This window comes from Epinephelus lanceolatus, chromosome 8, assembly GCF_041903045.1.
Source record: "Epinephelus lanceolatus isolate andai-2023 chromosome 8, ASM4190304v1, whole genome shotgun sequence".
In the NCBI taxonomy this organism is placed as follows: domain Eukaryota; kingdom Metazoa; phylum Chordata; class Actinopteri; order Perciformes; family Serranidae; genus Epinephelus; species Epinephelus lanceolatus.
In genome coordinates this window covers 1212215-1232497 of record NC_135741.1, presented here as the reverse complement: position 1 = coordinate 1232497, position 20283 = coordinate 1212215, and the positions used below count along the sequence as shown (strand labels likewise).

General features: G+C 47.0%; 2 protein-coding genes across 3 annotated transcripts in view; both read left to right on the top strand.

Annotated features, from left to right (window-relative positions):
• otud5a (OTU deubiquitinase 5a) overlaps positions 1–11038 on the top strand; it is a 33281-nt gene extending 22243 nt beyond the window's left edge. For both annotated transcript variants that reach the window (XM_033629449.2, XM_033629450.2), the window contains exons 3-9: positions 4213–4277; positions 4367–4523; positions 4617–4765; positions 6794–6979; positions 8165–8375; positions 8617–8688; positions 10026–11038. In XM_033629449.2, the coding sequence (XP_033485340.1) occupies positions 4213–4277; positions 4367–4523; positions 4617–4765; positions 6794–6979; positions 8165–8375; positions 8617–8688; positions 10026–10162 (977 nt within the window). In that variant the 3' untranslated portion in view covers positions 10163–11038. The remainder of the gene's footprint in view (positions 1–4212; positions 4278–4366; positions 4524–4616; positions 4766–6793; positions 6980–8164; positions 8376–8616; positions 8689–10025) is intronic.
• Positions 11039–15279: 4241 nt separating this feature from the next.
• pim2 (Pim-2 proto-oncogene, serine/threonine kinase) lies at positions 15280–20279 on the top strand. The gene is made up of 7 exons (XM_033629451.2): positions 15280–15581; positions 16676–16776; positions 17027–17077; positions 18012–18220; positions 18319–18488; positions 18607–18783; positions 18896–20279. The coding sequence occupies exons 1-7, from the start codon at positions 15527–15529 to the stop codon at positions 19063–19065; spliced, it is 933 nt and encodes a 310-aa protein (XP_033485342.1). The 5' UTR covers positions 15280–15526; the 3' UTR covers positions 19066–20279.
• The last annotated feature ends 4 nt before the right edge of the window (positions 20280–20283 follow it).

Below are 20283 nucleotides of genomic sequence, written 5' to 3'. Positions count from 1 at the left end.
GGGCTCATAAGTATTTGGACAAACTAACATAATCATCAATTAAACAGTCAGTTTTAATACTTGGTTGCAAATCCTTTACAGTCAATGACTGCCTGAAGTGTTGGACACACAGACATCATCAGATGCTGGGTTTCTTCCCTGGTGATGCTCTGCCAGCCTTTTACTGCAGCCGTCTGCACTTCCTGCTTGTGTTTTGGGTGTTTTGCCCTCAGTTTTGGCTTCAGCAAGAGAAACGCATGCTCACTTGGATTCAGGTCAGATGATATGACTTGGCCATTGCAGAACATTCCACTTCTTTGCCTTAAAAATGTCTTTGGTTGCTTTTGCAATATGCTTCAGGTCATTGTCCATCTGCACTGTGAAGCATCGTCCAATGAGTTTTGAAGCATTTGGTTGAATCTGAGCAGATAATGGTGCCCCAAACACTTCAGCTTTCATCCTGCTGCTCTTGTAAGCAAGACAAGACTTCACTAGAATAAATACCGAGGGTTTATCACAAGATGCAAACCAATGGTTAGCCTTAAAAATGGAAGGCCAGATTAGAGTTTGTCAAAAACCATCTAAAAAGCCTGTACAGTTGTGGAACAGCATACTATGGACAGATAAAACAAAGATCAACTACCAGAATGATGGGAAGACAAGAGAAGGAAGAAGGGAAGGAACTGCTCATGATCCAAAGCACACCACCTCATCAGTGAAGCATGGTGGAGGTACTGTTATGTCATGGCCATGTATGGCTGCCAGTGGAACTGGTTCTCTTGTATTTATTGATGATGTGACTGCTGACAAGAGCAGCAGGATGAAAGCTGAAGTGTTTGGGGCACCATTATCTGCTCAGATTCAACCAAATGCTTCAAAACTCATTGGACGATGCTTCACAGTGCAGATGGACAATGACCTGAAGCATACTGCAAAAGCAAGCAAAGACATTTTTAAGGCAAAGAAGTGGAATGTTCTGCAATGGCCAAGTCATATCATCTGACCTGAATCCAATTGAGCATGCGTTTCTCTTGCTGAAGCCAAAACTGAGGGCAAAACACCCAAAACACAAGCAGGAAGTGCAGACGGCTGCAGTAAAGGGCTGGCAGAGCATCACCAGGGAAGAAACCCAGCATCTGATGATGCCTATGTGTCCAACACTTCAGGCAGTCATTGACTGTAAAGGATTTGCAACCAAGTATTAAAACTGACTGTTTAACTGATGATTATGTTAGTTTGTCCAAATACTTATGAGCCCTTAAAGTCGGGGGACTGTGTGAAGAAATGGTTGTAATTCCTACACGGTTCATACTACATTTTTGAAAAAAGCCTTAAATGAAAGCTGAGAGTCTGCACTTTAAGCAGGTATTCATTGTTTATGAATTATGGACCTGACTGTATTTCTCTTCTCTTTGTATCCTCTCCTCTCCTTGTTTCCTCTTCTTGTTTCCTCTCATTTTCTTTTATCTCCTTGCTTCCTCATCTCATTCCTTTGTCTTTCTTTACTTCCTCTCTTGTATTCTTTCTTCTCCTTCTTTCCTCTCCTCTCCTTGTTTCCTCTACTTGTTTTTATGCCTCCACACCAGCAGTAGCCGAGGCCGGAGGCTTTATGTTTTCAGGTTGTACGTCCGTCGGTCCGTTCCATCCTTGTAAACTCGATATTGTCAGAACGCCTCCAGGGACGTTCTTCAAATTTGGCACAAACATCTGTGATTCTAGTCTCTCCTTGTGTCCTTTAATGTCTGCACCATTTCCTCTCTTGTCTCCTCTCCTTGTTTCCTCTGCACTGTTTACTCTCTTGTCCCCACTCCTCTTCTTGTTTCCTCTACTTGTTTCCTCTCCTGTTTCCTTTTCTCTCCTTGTTCCTTCTCTTGTTGCTTCTCCATGTTTGCTCTTCGCATTTCTTCTTTTCTCTTTGTTTCCTCTCTCGTATCCTTTCCTCTCCTTGTTTCTCATGTCCTCTCCTTATTTCTTCTCCTCTTCTCGTTTTCTCTCTTTTTTCCTTTCCTCTCCTTTTTCTCTCTCCTTGTTTCCTCTCTTATTTCCTTTCCTCTCCTTGTCTCATCTCCTCTCCTTGTTTCCTCTCCATAGTGAGACTGACCTCAGCATGTTGCCAGCAGTGCACGGCCTAAAGTTTCTGTGTGGAACTTGTGCTTGAACTTTGGTTCCACATTATGTGCATCAGTCTACATCAGTGTGTTCTCCATGTTGCGGCGTACAGTGACCTCGGGTCAGGACGGTTCATCACTGGTACACGAACCTTCACAGTGCAGTCTGGTACAGTTTGAGCTGAAGTGTCAGATTCAGTATTTGGAGAGAAAAGCTGCAACAATGCAACAACAACACAACAACACAACAACAACACAGTAACGTTTAAAGTTCAGCAGCAGCTAAAAATTCTTCAATAAAACATTTAAATCTTTTCTTGCTCAGATAATTTGATAAAAACTTTTTTCCTCATGAACGCACCGCAGATCACATGACCTCTGCCTGTCAAACACAATGAACTGCATGAACCAGGACACACACACACACACACACACACACACACACACACACACACTTCCTGTTGCAGGCAGCGGTATGCAAATGAGCATCACTTTGGTCTGATTTCCAGCAAGTCACATGGTCCGTCACCACGGCGATTCTCAGAACCTCCCCGACAACTTCCTTTTTCTCATCAGCGGTGTGTGTGTGTGTGTGTGTGAAGTCAGTTAGCGGTGATGTTGTTGAAGCTGATCGACCACATACACACACACACACACACACACACACACACAAAGAAAGCAGAACACACACTCATAACAAAACTAATGAACATGGTTGAACAGCAGTGACAGGTCAGAAACACAGAGAGGGAATCTCCCAACATATCACCCTGTGTGTGTGTGTGTGTGTGTGTAGGTGTGTGTGTGTATGTAGGTGTGAATTAATCCTTGGAGATCAGATCGTGTCTTCTGCCTGACTCACAGTAACAAGTTCCAGTTCGATTTAAACACAGCACATTATTATTATTATTTTTATTATTTTTATTATCAGGAGTTTCCCACACACTCATTTATTTGTGGCACATCACCACAGTATCAACATTTTACAAATCACAATTTGCCTCACAGGGCTTTACAGCATACGACATCCCTCTGTCCTTAAGACCCTCACAGCTGATCAGGAAAAACTCCCCAAAAAAACCTCAGTCCAGTTAGTGACATGTAGTAACAGGATATGAGTGTTAGCAAAGGAGAGAGAGAGAGAGAGAGAGAGAGAGAGAGAGAGAGAAGGTGCCCGGTGTATTATAGGGGGTCCTCCGGCAGACTAGGCCTAAGTCAGCCTAACTAGGGGCTGGTACAGGGCAAGCCTGAGCCAGCCCTAACTATAAGCTTTATCAAAGAGGAAAGTCTTAAGTCTAGTCTTAAATGTGGAGACGGTGTCTGCCTCCCGGACCGTAACAGGAAGATGATTCCACAGGAGAGGAGCCTGATAGCTGAAGGCTCTGGCTCCTGATCTACTTTTGGAGACTTTAGGGACCACGAGTAACCCTGCGTTCTCAGAGCGCAGTGTTCTGGTGGGATAATATGGCACTATGAGCTCTCTAAGATATGACTGTTTAGATGTGCACAGAGCAGTGCGCTCCTAAATGACACCAAAATGTAGAAGAGACCTTCAGTGTAGTTTTTTTATTACATGGCTATTTTGGTTCAGACATTTACCCGCCGGTGTGGTGAATAGCCTTCTGGGATTTCTCTCCAAATGGAAAATCTACCCACATTTGATGCTTGGCTGGTGTTAATTTGAGACCTTGTCCCTGCTCGTCTCTCAGTCAGTCCATTTCCATGGTAACAGTGAAGTGGAGCTACAGTCCCAGCTGGACGAGGACATCTAACTGGCCTACTGTCCTTGTCCCAGTATACAAGCACGGGAGGGGAATCCATTTATTATAGGTGGAGATATGCCCCCTTTCAGCTTGTTAGTATTGGACCTTTTTCCTGTTGACCTATTACGTCACAGACCAAACAATGGACAAACAAGTTAGCTACGGTTAGCTAGCAGCTAACTGCTACCATGGTGGACAACTTTACAGCTCTGTACATTTGGTCCGTCCAAAAAGTCACGGCTCTGGATGTAGATTTCTCCATGTTGTTACCGGCTTCTTCTTTTTCTGTTACACAGAGAATGAAGGTGTTTTAGTTTTCCTTGTAACCTGACTTGAATTGTATCTGTCTGTCTGTCTGTCAGCTGATCAGGTGTACGGAGACCAGGACATGCATGAAGTGGTCAGGAAACACTGTATGGACTACCTGGTGAGTGGCTCTGAATTCTGCTGCAGCCTCCTGCATTTAAACATCTCGTCCTTCCGTCAGTGTCTGTAAAGTTTTTTGTTTCCCTCCAGATGAAGAACGCCGACTATTTCTCCAATTACGTGACGGAGGACTTCACCACATACATCAACAGGAAGAGGAAAAACAATTGCCACGGCAACCACATCGAGATGCAGGCGATGGCCGAGATGTACAACAGACCGGTGGAGGTGTACCAGTACAGCACAGGTGAGTCTGTCCGTCCAATAACGAGCCTTACATCTGTCAGCCAATCACATCCCACCAGCCTGAACCCTCCTCCTCCTCCTCTTCCTCCTGCAGAGCCAATCAACACGTTCCACGGCATCCACCAGAACAATGACGAGCCAATCAGAGTGAGCTACCACCGCAACATCCACTACAACTCTGTGGTGAACCCAAACAAGGCCACGATCGGGGTCGGACTGGGACTGCCTGCCTTCAAACCAGGGGTACCTCAACCACACGCTCTATGACCACGGGGGGTATCGAATGCTTTTAGAGGGCGTCCTTGTGTTCGAGTTTCAGCTCTTGGACACATAATGTGACACTGACACTTTTCCCCTCCGGTGGGTGTGGTTTCCAGAGTATGAAAAGTTGCAGTCTGTCTCTGTAGAGCTGCTACGAAGTCCTGTCTTTACACGCCTTTGCATTTTTACACAGAACCAAACGACGGTGGCATCATGCGGCTCCAGTGTGTGATGTCAGACAGCATGATGATATCACAGAATCAAAAGAGGCGTGACATGTAACACAACAGCGTTGGCCTCTAGTGTGACATATAACATACGTGTCAGCAGCTCTTTATAAACAATAACAATGACATCACATGTCAATAACAATCATTTAGCGTCCCTGTTATATGGCGGCTGATCTCGTCCTCTGCTCGGAGGGTAAGGAGCTCCTGGACCTCATTGTTTGAGTTAGCTGCTAACTGCTAACAGCTGCTTTTTAAATCTCCCATCGGTGGGTCACACACACGTTGTAAATAGGCCCGTTTCCACCGCAGGAACTTCGGGGTAATTTTACGGGGCCGGGGCTGTTGGTGCATGTCTCCACCGCAGGAACCACCCCCTAAGGACAGAGTTCCGGAACTTTTACAGGGGCTAAACAAGTCCCTGCCTCGGGGTAGGTACTCAGAACGGCCCCGAAAGACTCCCCGGCTGGGGCTTGGGGATTACTTGGTGCTGATTGGATATACTCAAGGAGGGATGTGACGACAACAGAAAGCTACAAAATAGCCGGCATTTTTAAAACTCAGCAGACAAGGGTTAGCTCGTTCATATAGCTTTCGCCGCCATGTAAAAAAAACTCACTAAATGGCCCGTGAAAAAAATATTTTTTCCAGTGGATATCTTAGTTACAACATGATTGAGCTAGCAAAGCAGTTTTGTGTTGCTGTGTGTGGTGTTTATTCGGTTATGGGAAATCACGATGTCTAGAAAGCATCAGTGGCTGCAGCTGACAGGGACAGCTAACAGCAGCAGCAAAGCTAACATCAGGACGTCATCTGTTAAAAGCCTCCCGTTGTCGGATACGACATGAAACTACTCCAGTTAGCTCAATCATGTTGTAACTAAGACATTCGCTGGAAAAAATATTTTTTTCACGGGCCATTTACTGAGTTATTACAGACACCGCTATCGGCTAACAGCTAACAACGTCCCTACGTCGCCCCGGTCAAAATGGTCGCGCAACGATTACGTCACATCCAGAGCCCGTAACTTTACAGGAACCTTCCTCGTACTCCGCTCTCTCAGTGGAGACACGGCGGTTGAGAGGGCCGAGCGAGAGGACGTTCTTGTAGTAGTTCCTGCCCCCCAAATAGTACCAGGAACTTCTTCAGTGGAAACGGACCTAATACATCACACCTGTCCCGTCCATGATCCCGTCCTGCTGGCTGTCCCGTTTATACAGTCGTTTTGGTGCTGTTCCTACCTCTGATGCAGACTTATAGGTGAGACAACTCTGTCCTCCCATTTCACGGCCATACCTTTTATACAGAATGGCGTGATATTCCTGGCTTGAACAGGAAGTGTAAATACTAAGAGAGGTGAAAGGGAGATATTGTAGTTCTGCTGCTGATTGGAGCAAAACTGAAAATTCTTAAACCATGAAAACTCCTCCTCCTCCTCCTCTTCCTCTTCTTTTTCTTCTTGACTCAGTAAAATGTGAACACACAGACATGAAACACATGTTGGTCATCCAGAATAAACGTCCATAAATCCACTTTAAATCCCAGAGGACAGAGGCTGCAGAGACTCCTGAGGATCATCATGTTTTCATTTCATAGTGATCGTCTGATCGTCCAATCAGGAGCTGCTCACACATCAGTCAGCTGTCACACTGTGACCACACGGACGCTACAGACTGAAAACATCAGGGCTCAAGTTATTTCTCTTGTTCACATCCTCCTAAGCATCATGGGAAATTTAGAGCAGTGCCTTTTCCATAACCCCGCCCTCTCTCCTCTCCCCCAGTACGCAGAGCAGTCTCTGATGAAGTCGGCCATCAAGACGTCGGAGGAGTCGTGGATCGAGCAGCAGATGTTGGAGGACAAGAAGAGAGCGACGGACTGGGAGGCGACCAACGAGGCCATCGAGGAGCAGGTGGCCCGAGAGTCATACCTGCAGTGGCTGCAGGACCAGGAGAAACAGGCCAGACAGGTGAGGGGGGGGGTGTCATAAAACTGGTTTGACTGGTTTCCTCCTGTGACCAGTCAGCTGAACGTGGTGTTGAGTGCGTGATCACTTCATTTCAGTCAGACTTTAAAACTTCTAAAGGCCAATTTCCACCAGATGCGTGTTGGTTGCGTCTGCGCTCCGGCACGGCAGCGGAGCCGATAGGATTCCATTCTAGTCAATGTGTGTGTTTCCACCGGCTGCGGCTGTGCTGCGTTCCGGCTCCGTCTCAGCTCCGGCGCTCCGGAGCCCTCCGCAACAGATACGCAGGACTTCTATTTTTGCCGGACGCTGGAGCAAAACGCAGCAATTCAGCACAGAGCAGATCATGCGGGGCAGGAAATCGTGCACAGAAACACAATAAAACATGCTGTTAATTTTCAAAATAAAGTACATAGTGTTCACGGCGGATCATATTTCCCTGCACTACACCTTAAAAACTACATAATGGGCGGAGGCAGGCCTGAAGTCAACAGGTCAGAGGTTTTCAGACGTCATTTCACCCCGTGAACACCATGGACGAGGAGATGTTAATCATGGCAGCGCACCGAGATGTCTTCCGGCGGAGCTGCACCGCTCCGCACAGCAAACGCAGCCGGTGGGTATTGACGGACGGCGGAGCACGCAGCGGATAACCAGCGCTGCCGTTCTGCAACGGACACGCATCCAGTGGAAATCCGGCGTAACAGTTTAAGGATCTGTGTGAAAAGGTTTCAGTCAACAGGACCAGTGTTCAGCTCGTTGAGATCAGCTGATCTTAGATTTGTTTGGTTATGAATGTTTTATCAGAGGAGACCCCTGCATGTAGCAGAAATGATGACATCAGCATCATGTTCACCTGTTACAACTGTTTAAAGTCGCCCAATCAGCTTGTTGAAGGAGCCACCACACAAACACCTGGTGTCATGAACCACTGACGTCAGACTACAGAGCTGATGAGCTGCAGCAGATTCAGGGACGCGTCCACTGCACCACCGTTTCCTTTTTCAATGTTTTGCAATGGGAGTGCTGCAAAGTTAGGCTGCGCTACAAACGCTGGTTTGTTCAGCTTGCGTCGGTCACTTCAGTCGTTGAGTCACAGTGGAGGAGGAACAAACACCATGAAGGAAGCACCAACAGCTCGCTGCTGTGCAGTCTGTGTATTAACCATAAACATCTTTTCTCCGTCAGCCCCGTAAGGCGAGCGCCACCTGCAGCTCGGCGACGGCGGCGGCCTCCAGCGGACTGGACGACTGGAGCGCCCGGTCGCCACGGCAACGGGACTCCGACCCCTCCCACTCCCACTCCGACCTCACGACCGCCCCGTCGACCAACAACAAGCCCCCCTCCCCCGCTGGAGCCGCCCTCATCCTGAGCAAACCTCCCTCCCCCTGCGCACCAGGTAACACACACACACACACACACACACACAAAAACACATTTGTGAGGAGCCTCATGAACACAGCACACACACTCACCCCCCTAACTGTAAAAATACTCTGACAGTACTGCATGTGGAGCTGAAGTCTGTGGCACTGAGGAACACCTGACTTTAACCTGTGTGTGTGTGTGTGTGTGTGTGTGTGTGTGTGTGTGTGTGTGTGTGTGCGTGCGTGCGTGCGTGCGTGCGTGCGTGCGTGTAGGTCCCAGTAATCAGAGTCGTCATCATTTGGAGTACAGAGCCATCATGCAGGAGATGTCACCTACAGCATTTGGTAAGATACTAATTATAACTCCAAGTACAGCTACACCTGCAGCTCAGGTACTTTAGAAAGGAAGTATTTCCTGCTGCGTCTGCCGCTCTTTAACATCTGTGTTGTGTATGTAGCCCGTGTGTCCACCAAAATGTTTTTCCCGCCGTGGTTGCATCTGGTTTCTTTAACCCTCTTCACTACTACCTCGACGCTACTACGTCCTGTCTTTACACCGCCTTTGCATTTTTACACAAAAGTAAACGACGGCGGCATCATGTGGCTCCAGTGTGTGATGTCAGACAGCATGATGACATCACAGAGTCAAAAGAGGCGTGACATGTAACACAACAGCGTCGGCCTGTAGTGTGACATATAACATACGTGTCAGCAGCTCTTTATAAACAATAACAATGACATCACATGTCAATAACAATCATTTCGCGTCCCTGTTATATGGCGGCTGATCTCGTCCTCTGCTCAGAGGGTAAGGAGCTCCTGGACCTCATTGTTTGAGTTAGCTGCTAACTGCTAACAGCTGCTGTCCTTCTTTGAGTTAGCTGCTAACTGCTAACAGCTGCTGTTCTTCTTCTTTGAGTTAGCTGCTAACTGCTAACAGCTGCTGTTCTTCTTCTTTGAGTTAGCTGCTAACGGCTACTTTTGAACAACAACTGAACAAAACAAATAAAAATAAGATTAAAAACGTGTCTGATAGAAACTGAGTCATCTGCCTCAGTAAAAAGAGAATTAAAACAATAGGCTGTGATGTAAGCTGTTAGCTCCGCCCACTTAGTCACTAATTTTGTAGGACATTAGAAACACACAGATCCTGGAGTAAAAGTTAAAGTTGACAGAAAAATAAAACTCAAGTTATGTTCAAAAACTCCCAGAAAATACTTGAGTACTGTAAGAGAGTATTTTTACTTTGTTATATTGACACTGCTGCTGTTTACAGTCAGCAGGAAGCTGCAGGGTGTGTGTGTGTGTGTGTGTGTGTGTGTGTGTGTGTGTGTGTGTGTGTGTGTGTGTGTTTGGGTGGGGGGTATCTAAGGTGAAGCCGGTGTTGCTCTGTGAAAACAGATGTTATCAGATGTTTTCAGCACAGCTGTGAACACTGAAGTATTTTTTTTATCAGAGAACAGAAAGTTTTTGACTCAGTAAGAAGTTTCTGTTTGTTTCTGCTCCGTCGTCGTGTTTTCTTCACTCATCATCAGGAAGTGTTTCTGATGAACACGCCGCCGTCCGTCCTCACTGCGTCTCAGTCAGCTCAGAGTCCAAACAATAACCTGATCATAGTTATTATATTCAACCTTACTTATATATTGATCGTGTGTGTGTGTGTGTGTGTGTGTGTGTGTCAGGTCTGACGGACTGGGAGGACGATGAGATTCTGGCGTCGGTGCTGGCCGTCTCTCAGCAGGAGTACCTGGACAGCATGAAACACCAGAGCGCCGCCGCTATGCACCGAGAGAGAGAGCCGTCACCTGACAGCAGCTGATAGCCGGCCCACACACACATGCACACACGCACACACAACGATGACCTTTGACCTCCCCTCCTCGCCTCCACCATCATCCTGCCCCCGTCTCCTCCTCCTCCTCCTCCTCCTCACCTCTGACCCACAGAAGGAGATCGACCAGGGAAAAAAATAAAACATCAAAGAGATGCACACTCGTTCTTTTCTGCAGGCGTTTCAACTCATCTGCTCATCACTCGTCTCCTCTCCTTTCCTTCCTTCCCTCCTTTCCTTCCTGCCCCCCCCCCCTCAGATGGAGCTCAGTCTTAACGCTGATTTGGGATCAGTTGTGATTTAAACTTTATTTTGAAATTCACATACGTCATTTGGGATTTTGTTCTGGTGTCAGCAGACATTAGCTCTGCGGCTAACAGACCATTGTTTTCAATGAGGAATGCTAATCAGAGGCTACGTTAGCATGCTCGTTAGCGAGCAAGCTATCACCTGAAGTCTTATTTTGTTCTTCAAGCTGCGCAGCTCCTCTCCTTCATCACCATCGTCATCATCATCATCTGGGAAATCCACAGCCAGCACTGACTTCACCTCCTCTGTCTCTCTCCTTGTTGTCTTCCTCTTCCTCCTCCTCTTCCTCCTCCTCTCCACCATCACCACCTCCATCATCATCATCATCATCGGACTTATTTAGCTGCATGTTTAATCGACCACGACCAATATCATCATAGAGAAAAAAGCGACAAATTAAAAAAAGGAGATAAAAAATTGTCATACTTATCCTCTTAATGATTGATTATTGTTGTTATTATTAATAATATAAGTTTGTTTTATTTTATTTTATCGTTTGGGATGAAAAGACCTTTTTTTCTTGGAATAAAAAGAGGAAAATGTTTCTGAAAAAAACACCAAAATGTTTGGGATATTTTTTTCTGTTCTGCACTCAAACACTTTGATCTGTCTCCTCCTCTTCCTCCTCCTCTACCTTTGTTTCCTCATCTGTTCTTCCTTCTTCTGTGTATCCTCATATTTCTTGCTGACTTCCTTTCTCCTGTTTTTTATTCACCTACTTCCTCCTTTTCCGGCTGCTGCTCTGTGTCTCACACATTTGCAAAATCCTCCACCATATTTTCGTCTTTCTATCCTTCCTCTTTCCTTTATTTAACACGTCATGTGTAAAAACATCTCTGAACAAGTGTCAAACAGCAGATTGTGAAAAGTTAAATACAAAGTCAGTGTCCCAAACCCTCGAGGTCACAGAGACGCCCAGACTGAACATATCAAACCACCAAATGTCCTGACAGCGTTTCTGTTGGCACCGTTAGCAACAATCCTGATAAAGTTTTTGATTTCACAACAAAAAGCAGGAAACAAAAGATCTTATTGTTCTTCAACATTATGGAAATATTAAGTGTTAATTATTATGATGTTTATCAGGAACAATTTGTCGTCACCATGAAGACACGTGACGTGTTGTGTGTGTTACAGAAACAGGTAGATCCTCAGAGTCAGTGCTGCTGTCGTGTTAATGCCCCACACATACAGAAGGCTGACTTGTGTTACTGAGACACAACAAACAAACATCTGTTTATGTTTTGTATATTTATCAGTTTAGTCTTAGAAAACTGGAAGTTTTTCTTTACTTTTATAAATCAACATTTAAACTCAGAGTTGACCCGACGTCACAGTGCTGGTACACAGGAGAGTGACCACAGTTTGGGGAGAGCGGGGCAGGTTGGCACACACGGGTCGTTTGAAGGTCACAGAGACAAAAATTTAACATCAGAACGTTTGCATCGTAAACCTGCGATCATCCACTACGCTGCAACATCTGTGTGATGAGGGTCAATTTTCTTTTTTTTTTTACAAAGATTTATTTTTATTCACAGATGCTGAAATCACAGAGTGATGCAGTTCCAAAAATGTGTCAGGTTTCCAATTATTCATTTAAAAATATTATTTTAAAAACAACATGACAACAGTCAGTGGAAACCAAAACCATCGACACACTGAGGGCTGGATTCAAAATCACACTGAAAGTCAAACATGTAAATCACAGGCTGATCCAACGTGTGTCAATTTTATCACATCAACTCATCATGTGACTCAGTGTGTGTACGGATACATACTGTCTCACAGGAGGAACCCAGGGCCCTCTGCACCAAGAGGAACCCAGGGCCCTCTGCACCAGGAGGAACCCAGGGCCCTCTGCACCAGGAAGAACCCAGGGCCCTCTGCACCAGGAGGAACCCAGGGCCCTCTGCACCAGGAGGAACCCAGGGCCCTCTGCACCAGGAGGAACCCAGGGCCCTCTGCACCAGGAGGAACCCAGGGCCCACTGCACCAGGAGGAACCCAGGGCCCTCTGCACCAGGAGGAACCCAGGGCCCTCTGCACCAGGAAGAACCCAGGGCCCTCTGCACCAGGAGGAACCCAGGGCCCTCTGCACCAGGAAGAACCCAGGGCCCTCTGCACCAGGAGGAACCCAGGGCCCTCTGCACCAGGAGGAACCCAGGGCCCTCTGCACCAGGAGGAACCCAGGGCCCTCTGCACCAAGAGGAACCCAGAGTCCACTGCACCAGGAGGAACCCAGGGCCCTCTGCACCAAGAGGAACCCAGGGCCCTCTGCACCAGGAGGAACCCAGAGTCCACTGCACCAGGAGGAACCCAGGGCCCTCTGCACCAGGAGGAACCCAGAGTCCACTGCACCAGGAGGAACCCAGAGTCCACTGCACCAGGAGGAACCCAGGGCCCTCTGCACCAGGAGGAACCCAGAGTCCACTGCACCAGGAGGAACCCAGAGTCCACTGCACCAGGAGGAACCCAGGGCCCTCTGCACCAGGAGGAACCCAGGGCCCTCTGCACCAGGAGGAACCCAGGGCCCTCTGCACCAGGAGGAACCCAGAGTCCACTGCACCAGGAGGAACCCAGAGTCCACTGCACCAGGAGGAACCCAGGGCCCTCTGCACCAGGAGGAACCCAGGGCCCTCTGCACCAGGAGGAACCCAGGGCCCTCTGCACCAAGAGGAACCCAGGGCCCTCTGCACCAGCAGGAACCCAGGGCCCGCTGCACCAGCAGGAACCCAGGGCCCTCTGCACCAGGAGGAACCCAGGGCCCTCTGCACCAGGAGGAACCCAGGGCCCTCTGCACCAAGAGGAACCCAGGGCCCTCTGCACCAGCAGGAACCCAGGGCCCTCTGCACCAGGAGGAACCCAGGGCCCTCTGCACCAGGAGGAACCCAGGGCCCTCTGCACCAAGAGGAACCCAGGGCCCTCTGCACCAGCAGGAACCCAGGGCCCTCTGCACCAGGAGGAACCCAGGGCCCTCTGCACCAGGAGGAACCCAGGGCCCTCTGCACCAGCAGGAACCCAGGGCCCTCTGCACCAGGAGGAACCCAGGGCCCTCTGCACCAGCAGGAACCCAGGGCCCTCTGCACCAGGAGGAACCCAGGGCCCACTGCACCAGGAGGAACCCAGGGCCCTCTGCACCAGCAGGAACCCAGGGCCCTCTGCACCAGGAGGAACCCAGGGCCCGCTGCACCAGCAGGAACCCAGGGCCCTCTGCACCAGCAGGAACCCAGGGCCCTCTGCACCAGGAGGAACCCAGGGCCCGCTGCACCAGCAGGAACCCAGGGCCCTCTGCACCAGGAGGAACCCAGGGCCCGCTGCACCAGCGTAAGGTCTGAGGATTTCATCCCGGTACCTAACAGTAGTGAGGGTACTGTTGGCCATGACATGGAGGTCAAGGTGCTGGGCTGTGAGCACAGGTCCCACTAGAGGACGTGGGGCCCTAATGGAGTCTGTTTCTGACGGTGTGGTCAGAAACATGCACACCAGTAGCCTCCTGGAGGTCATGTTGTAGGGCTCTGGCAGTGCTCCTCCTGTTCCTCCTCACACAAAGGAGCAGGACCATCCAGACTGTTACCAGCTCAAAGCTCAAAGCCAGCACTTGTGATGGATTGAGGTGCATCATGGGTAACGTCACACCTGTGAAGGCTCCATGAATGCTGAAAGGTCCATCCAGGTTTTGGAGCAACATATGCTGCCGTCCAGACGCCGTCTCTTTCAGGGACGTCCCGTCTTCTTCCAGCGAGACAGTGAGACACATTGTGACGTGTTCCAACAGCGTGTCTCCGTAGTGACAGAGTGCAGGTACCAGACTGACCTGCCTGCAGTCCACACCTGTCTCCCACTGAACATGTGTGGAGCATGATGAAGCGTCGACCTCGGAGAGGTGCATCATGGGACTGTTGAGACACTGAAGTCAGATAAACTTCAACAGTTAGTGTCCTCAGTTCCCAAACACTGACTGAGGTGATGATGTCACACAGTGACAGGAAACAGGCTCCTGTCACGACTTCATTACAACCTGCTGCAGAGTGAGTGCAGATTTACACAGAACAATAAAGTTTATCAGTTTGAATATTAAATCAATCTGGGCTGTGAATCCATATTTAATATAGATTTAAGAAAGATTTACAGATGTTGTGTAACTTGACTTCACATCAGAAACTTTACAGATTATTATTACAACATAAACTAATGATGATGTAATTTTATAGAATAAACTATGTATTCTCAGTGTCATCAGCACTGTCAGAGAAGAAGAAGAAGAAGAAGAGTTCTTCCTCTGTGGTGTCTTATTTTGGACTTTCTTGTAAACTTGCAGTGACACATTTATTTTGACAGGAACAGGAAACTGAGCTCATTTAGACCCGAGACAGTTTGAACCGAGGCCTCGAGCTCACTTTCTGTACGCGCGTGCGTGAGTGGGAAGAAAGCGCGCGACACAGAGAGAAACAAAACCGTTGGTTTATTTCGATACAGCTCGCTGTGTGTGTGTGTGTGTGTGTGTGTGTGTGTGTGTGTGTGTGTGTGTGTGTGTGTGTGTGTGTGTGTGTGTTGGGGAAACAGTCCTCCTATTTCCCGTCATCATCTTCATCACCATCAGCGCGCGCTTCCTCCGCCCGCCGCTCTGAATTCTACGAATTCCTCTCGCGCGATTTAAATATTCATGACGTGACGTAAACCGTAGCTTGAATGTGATTGGCGGGCCGTTCAAAACATTGAGCACACGTCTGAGCGCTGATTGGACAGAGTCAGGCGCGAGGGGGGGTATAAATACTGAACAAAACAGTAACGTAAAGCAGAAGGCGGTCAGATGAGTCAGAGCAGAAGTTTAGGAGATTATTTTAACGTTTGATCAGTTTCAGCTGCAGAAATTAACTTTAATTGTAGTTTTCTTCGCTGACGTTGGATTAAAAAGCTTTAAGCGGGAAACAGACGGAGGCGTCGGTCTGTTCAAAGCGGAATAACGAGTTTTAAAATCGACCACAAAGGAATTTAACCGACGACACGATGGATTTTATCAACTGCAACTGAAAGTATTCACAAAATGTTTGAGAAAAGAGTCGCAGAGTTTGAAGTGGAGGAGGTCAGAGGGAAAAACGGTAAGAAACACTACATTAAAATAAAAATACGTTTAATATGAAACGAAGCAGGTTAACGGAGATAACGTGACTTTATCAGAGTTAATGTTCACCATGTGTTTTACTTAAACTGCTACTGTCTGTGTTTAGGCTTCAGCCAGATTACATTCAAAATATAACGACTTCTAAAAGTCCAGATTATCGTTTAAACAAACAACCGTCGGTTCCGTTAAATCGGTAACTTTTCCTTTCGTTGTCGGTTCGGCTCAGATGAAACGGTTCCCATTGTTACTGGACTTTATTTTAACACTTAAACGTCTCACCTGTTTAACATCAAACGTTAAAAATGAAACTTTTGAAACGCTTTAAAATCAAACTGAGAAACGTTTAACTCCTGGGATGAAACTGAGAAATAAAAAACTTTGCAGCAGCTGAATTAAAGTTTATCTTTCAGTATAATCAGTTTCTTTTGTTTGCTTGAAACTCGTTTTTCTTTTTGTCACACAGCAGCAGGGCGCCAACAGTCACAACAAACAAACAAACAAACAGTGTAAATGTTTACACTGATAATCCTCCTCAGTGACGTGTGCAAACATTATTTCATCTAATTCAAACTTTTCCTTTGTCAACTTTATTTTCTGTTTTCAGACTTTACTCTTTAATTTTATTTTTGTTTATGTGAGATAAACATCAGTCTGTAAACAAACTGGTGTCACAGGTTGTGAGTCAGTGGTGAAATATGTCTGTCACAGTTTGTCAGAGTCAAAGGTCACATGATAAACAAGTCTGAAATCCAAAAATATTCAGTTTACTGTGATGACTAACAGGAAGTCATCTCACTGAGGATGAGCTGGAGACGCTGTGGAAACACGAGCAGTGATGTAAAAGTTTCTCAGCACGATTTATTTCTTAAATATTTCCTTTGTGTCAGTGTGAGGGTGAAATGAGCCGCTGATGACCACAGAGACAGACGACAGATAAACATCAGTGTAACGCAGGGCCAGGACGTGTCTGATGGTTTCAACCTGCCGTCTTTGTGCAGGTTAACTTCCATATAATCATGTGTGTATAAGATGTTGACAGCTGACTGATGTTGTGTTTTCTCTCGTCTTCAGTGAAGGAACCGTTCTGCAGTCAGTATCGCTGTGGTCCTCTGCTCGGCAGCGGCGGTTTTGGTTCAGTGTTTTCAGGCCAGAGGCTCTCAGATGGACTGCAGGTCAGACTGCGCCTCACTCACACCTTTACTCCTGCACCTGCCTCCAGTCTTTGTTTTATTTCAGTTCCATATTTATTTTTAAATTCTATTTTAAGCCTGTGAAGCAGTTTGTTTTTGAAAGATATTAGTTGTTGTGTATTCTTCAGGTGAACTTTAATCTTGCACAACAAGAGGAGGAAATGATGTCACTGTTCTGCAGTTACTGCTGCTGTAAATGTAAACAGGTTGTTCCTCCTTTTTGTCCCTCCAGGTTGCCATCAAACAGATTTCCAGTGACAGAGTTCAGCAATGGGCCAGACTGGTGAGTGACACAACTATTATTTTTATCACTAGTTCAGTCTGAAGTGTCTGGAAACAGTTTGTCAGAGTCCAAAACCCAAATAAATTCCGTTTACTGTGACATTAAACTGAGTCTGACACACTGAGGTTTGAATTTAGCTTCAAAAATGTCTCAGTCTGTGACTCAGTGATGAGCTGACAGTTATCAGCTGCACATAAAGTTAAACCTTTGTTTATCTTTTTAATTAAACTGCGTTGAGACTCAGCAGAGACACAGTCCTCGGGGCAGCTCTGCCCTCTGCTGGTCAGACAGGTGAATCACAGCCGTAGGTGGGGGCCAGCCCCTCAGTTCCCACGGAAACCTATGAGGTCATGGTTCAGTAAATGACGCCGCAGGATTTCCCCTCAGTGACAAACTCATTTCTAATTCATCACAGCTTAAACTGGGAACTCCCCCCACCACAGTAAAAACACCTGAACACACCTGCAGGTGCAGATCAGGGCAGAAAAACACCCAGAGACACTAAACTGGAGCTTCTGTGTGAAACTGTGACAAATAAAAAATAACTGCATGACTCATAATAACAGGCGGGGATTTTTTTTTTGCCTATCTCAGGTGTTATTTTTATGATGAAGTTTTATTTATGTGAACTTTACCTGACTGAGTTATTAAAAGTATCTGACGTATTTATCACAGCAGACATTAATATTAATATTATTATTATTTTATCATAAAAAGTTTTTATAAACTTTAATTTGTTTGTTTCTGTGTTTTTATTATTTATGTTCGGATCAGTAAGAAATCAAACTTCCTTAAAAGAACAAAAATATTCAGGTGTTTTTCTCCTTTATGGAAATAAACAAATATATTTGTGTGTTTTGGACTTTTGGCTCGAACAAAGACAGACGTGTGTGTTAGTGTGGCGGCTCATGTTCATCGTTCTCTCCTCCCTCAGCCCGGTGAGGTCGGCCCTGTTCCCATGGAGATCGCTCTGCTGCAGCGGCTGTCAGACGTCGGAGGTCACGGGGGCGCCATCCGCATGCTGGACTGGTTCGAGGTGGAGGGGCGGGGCTTCCTGCTGGTTCTGGAGCGACCGCCTCAGTGTCAGGACCTGTTCGACTTCATCACAGAGAGAGGAGCGCTGCCCGAACGCCTCGCCCTCAGGTACTGACTCTATCCTGTCTGACAAGGACTCATAATTCTTATTTGTGATCTCGTCTGTTCTGTGGTGTTAAAGCTCTCTGTGTTTTTGTTCCCGTCAGGTTCTTCCGTCAGATTGTGGAGGCGCTGCGGTTCCTTCACGCCCATGGCGTCGTGCACCGAGACATCAAGGACGAGAACATCGTGGTCGACACGAGGACGCTGGACGTCAAGATTATCGACTTCGGGTCAGGAGCTCCACTCAAAGAGACGCCGTACAGCGAGTTCGAAGGTAAAGAGACAGAAGATTAAAACTATGTTCTGATAATGTTCTAATGTAATAATTGAAAAATTATTGATCGTAGCAGCTGCAGACTGTACTGACTCCTCCTCCTCCTCCTCCTCCTCAGGTACTCGAGTCTACAGTCCTCCTGAGTGGATCCTGTCTCAGTCCTATGACGCCGTCCCTCTCACCGTCTGGTCTCTGGGCGTCCTGCTCTTCGACATGGTGTGTGGCGACATCCCGTTCGAGCGCGACCAGGAGATCGTCAGGGCCACGCCCATTTTCACCAGAAGGGTCTCTAAAGGTGAGCAGAAGCTCCGCCCACCACTCTGTCCTCTGTGCAGATGAGATGGGTGTCTTCACCCTGTTCTGTCCTGCTGTCACATTTAATCACAGTCTCACATCACCTTTTACAGAATGCCAGTCTCTGATTCGCTGGTGCCTGTCCTACCGTCCAGAGGAGCGTCCAACTCTGGAGGAGATCCTGTCTCACGCCTGGATGGAGGGAGGAGACAGGGAGGAAGAGGAGGAGGAGAGAGGAGACCTGCAGGAGGACTGCAGCTCTCTGCCCAGCCAGTCTCTGTGACTGCATAACCTGAACATACAGGGACGACACGACCCTGAGTCCACGGGCCCCTGGGTGAATAAACACAGACCCTGAGTAAACATGTCGTCTTCTCTGTACGTCTCTCTGATGGTGGACGTCTCTCTGATGGTGGACGTCTCTGACAGGACTGTGGCTGATCTGAGACTGTTCCACTCTCGGCCAGCAGGGCGGCAACACAAACTAAAACCTCACACTGGATTTTAAAGGAGCAGTTCAGAGTTTCCTTCGTGTTTTAATCTGTTGACCTCACTTCCTGTGAAATCACGATGAAGGTCAAAGTGTTCAGTTTGCTCATTGAAGAGTTAACGGGCTGAAACGTGGAGGAAACTCTGCTGTGATCCGTCACAAACTATATTTATTTAGATTTTTGTTTCCTCGTCACACTGCAGTCAGCTGATTACTTTTTTAAGTTATAATTTATCTGTTGGTGAGCGCAGCAGAAACACTTCCTGTTGAGGTATTTATTTAGTATTTATGTTTTGTATTGAAGATATAGACCTTTTTTTTCTGCATCAGAGAACACTGAACAAACTGCAGACACTCTTTAGTTGTTACCTCCGTCACAGATGATCCAGGTCACAGAGTAGAAACCAGCTGGTGTGTATGAAGATATGAACATCAGCTGTTCACCTGTGGAGCTTCAGTTACAGGTGAACATCTCACCAGGTGTCTCTGGCCTTTTTCACACAGAGGGAGCCGCTGCGAGGCCCCTCCTCCACGCCGCCTTTGAATTTTTACACAGAACAAATAAAAGAAACTTCACCTGATACTGATCTCTATTCCTCCGTAGAGTCAAACTCCACAGACCTTTAACAGCACACGTCCCCACAGTGACACACCTGTCAAAAAATGTTTGAAAAATGTTTGAGTGTGTTCAGTGACGCTGGAGCAGCAGCAGTCAAATTAAACTAAAACGCAGGAAGTTAGTTTGACGTTAAAGTCAGAACTTTAATTTAACGTAAAGACAAAGAGATTTTATTTTTATTTTTGATTCCTTTTCAGATGAAAACCAGTGACGGCGTTGATGTTCAGATGTGACCTCACTGTAAATACTTGTGTATTATCGTCTGGTTTTATGATCAAAGTGGCTCATTGGTCACTTGTTGCTGTTTATTTATATTAAATAGGAATTTATGGATCGAAAGAAGAAAAAAAAGATCCAATGTTTGAATAAAACAGTTTTTGTCACTTCATCAT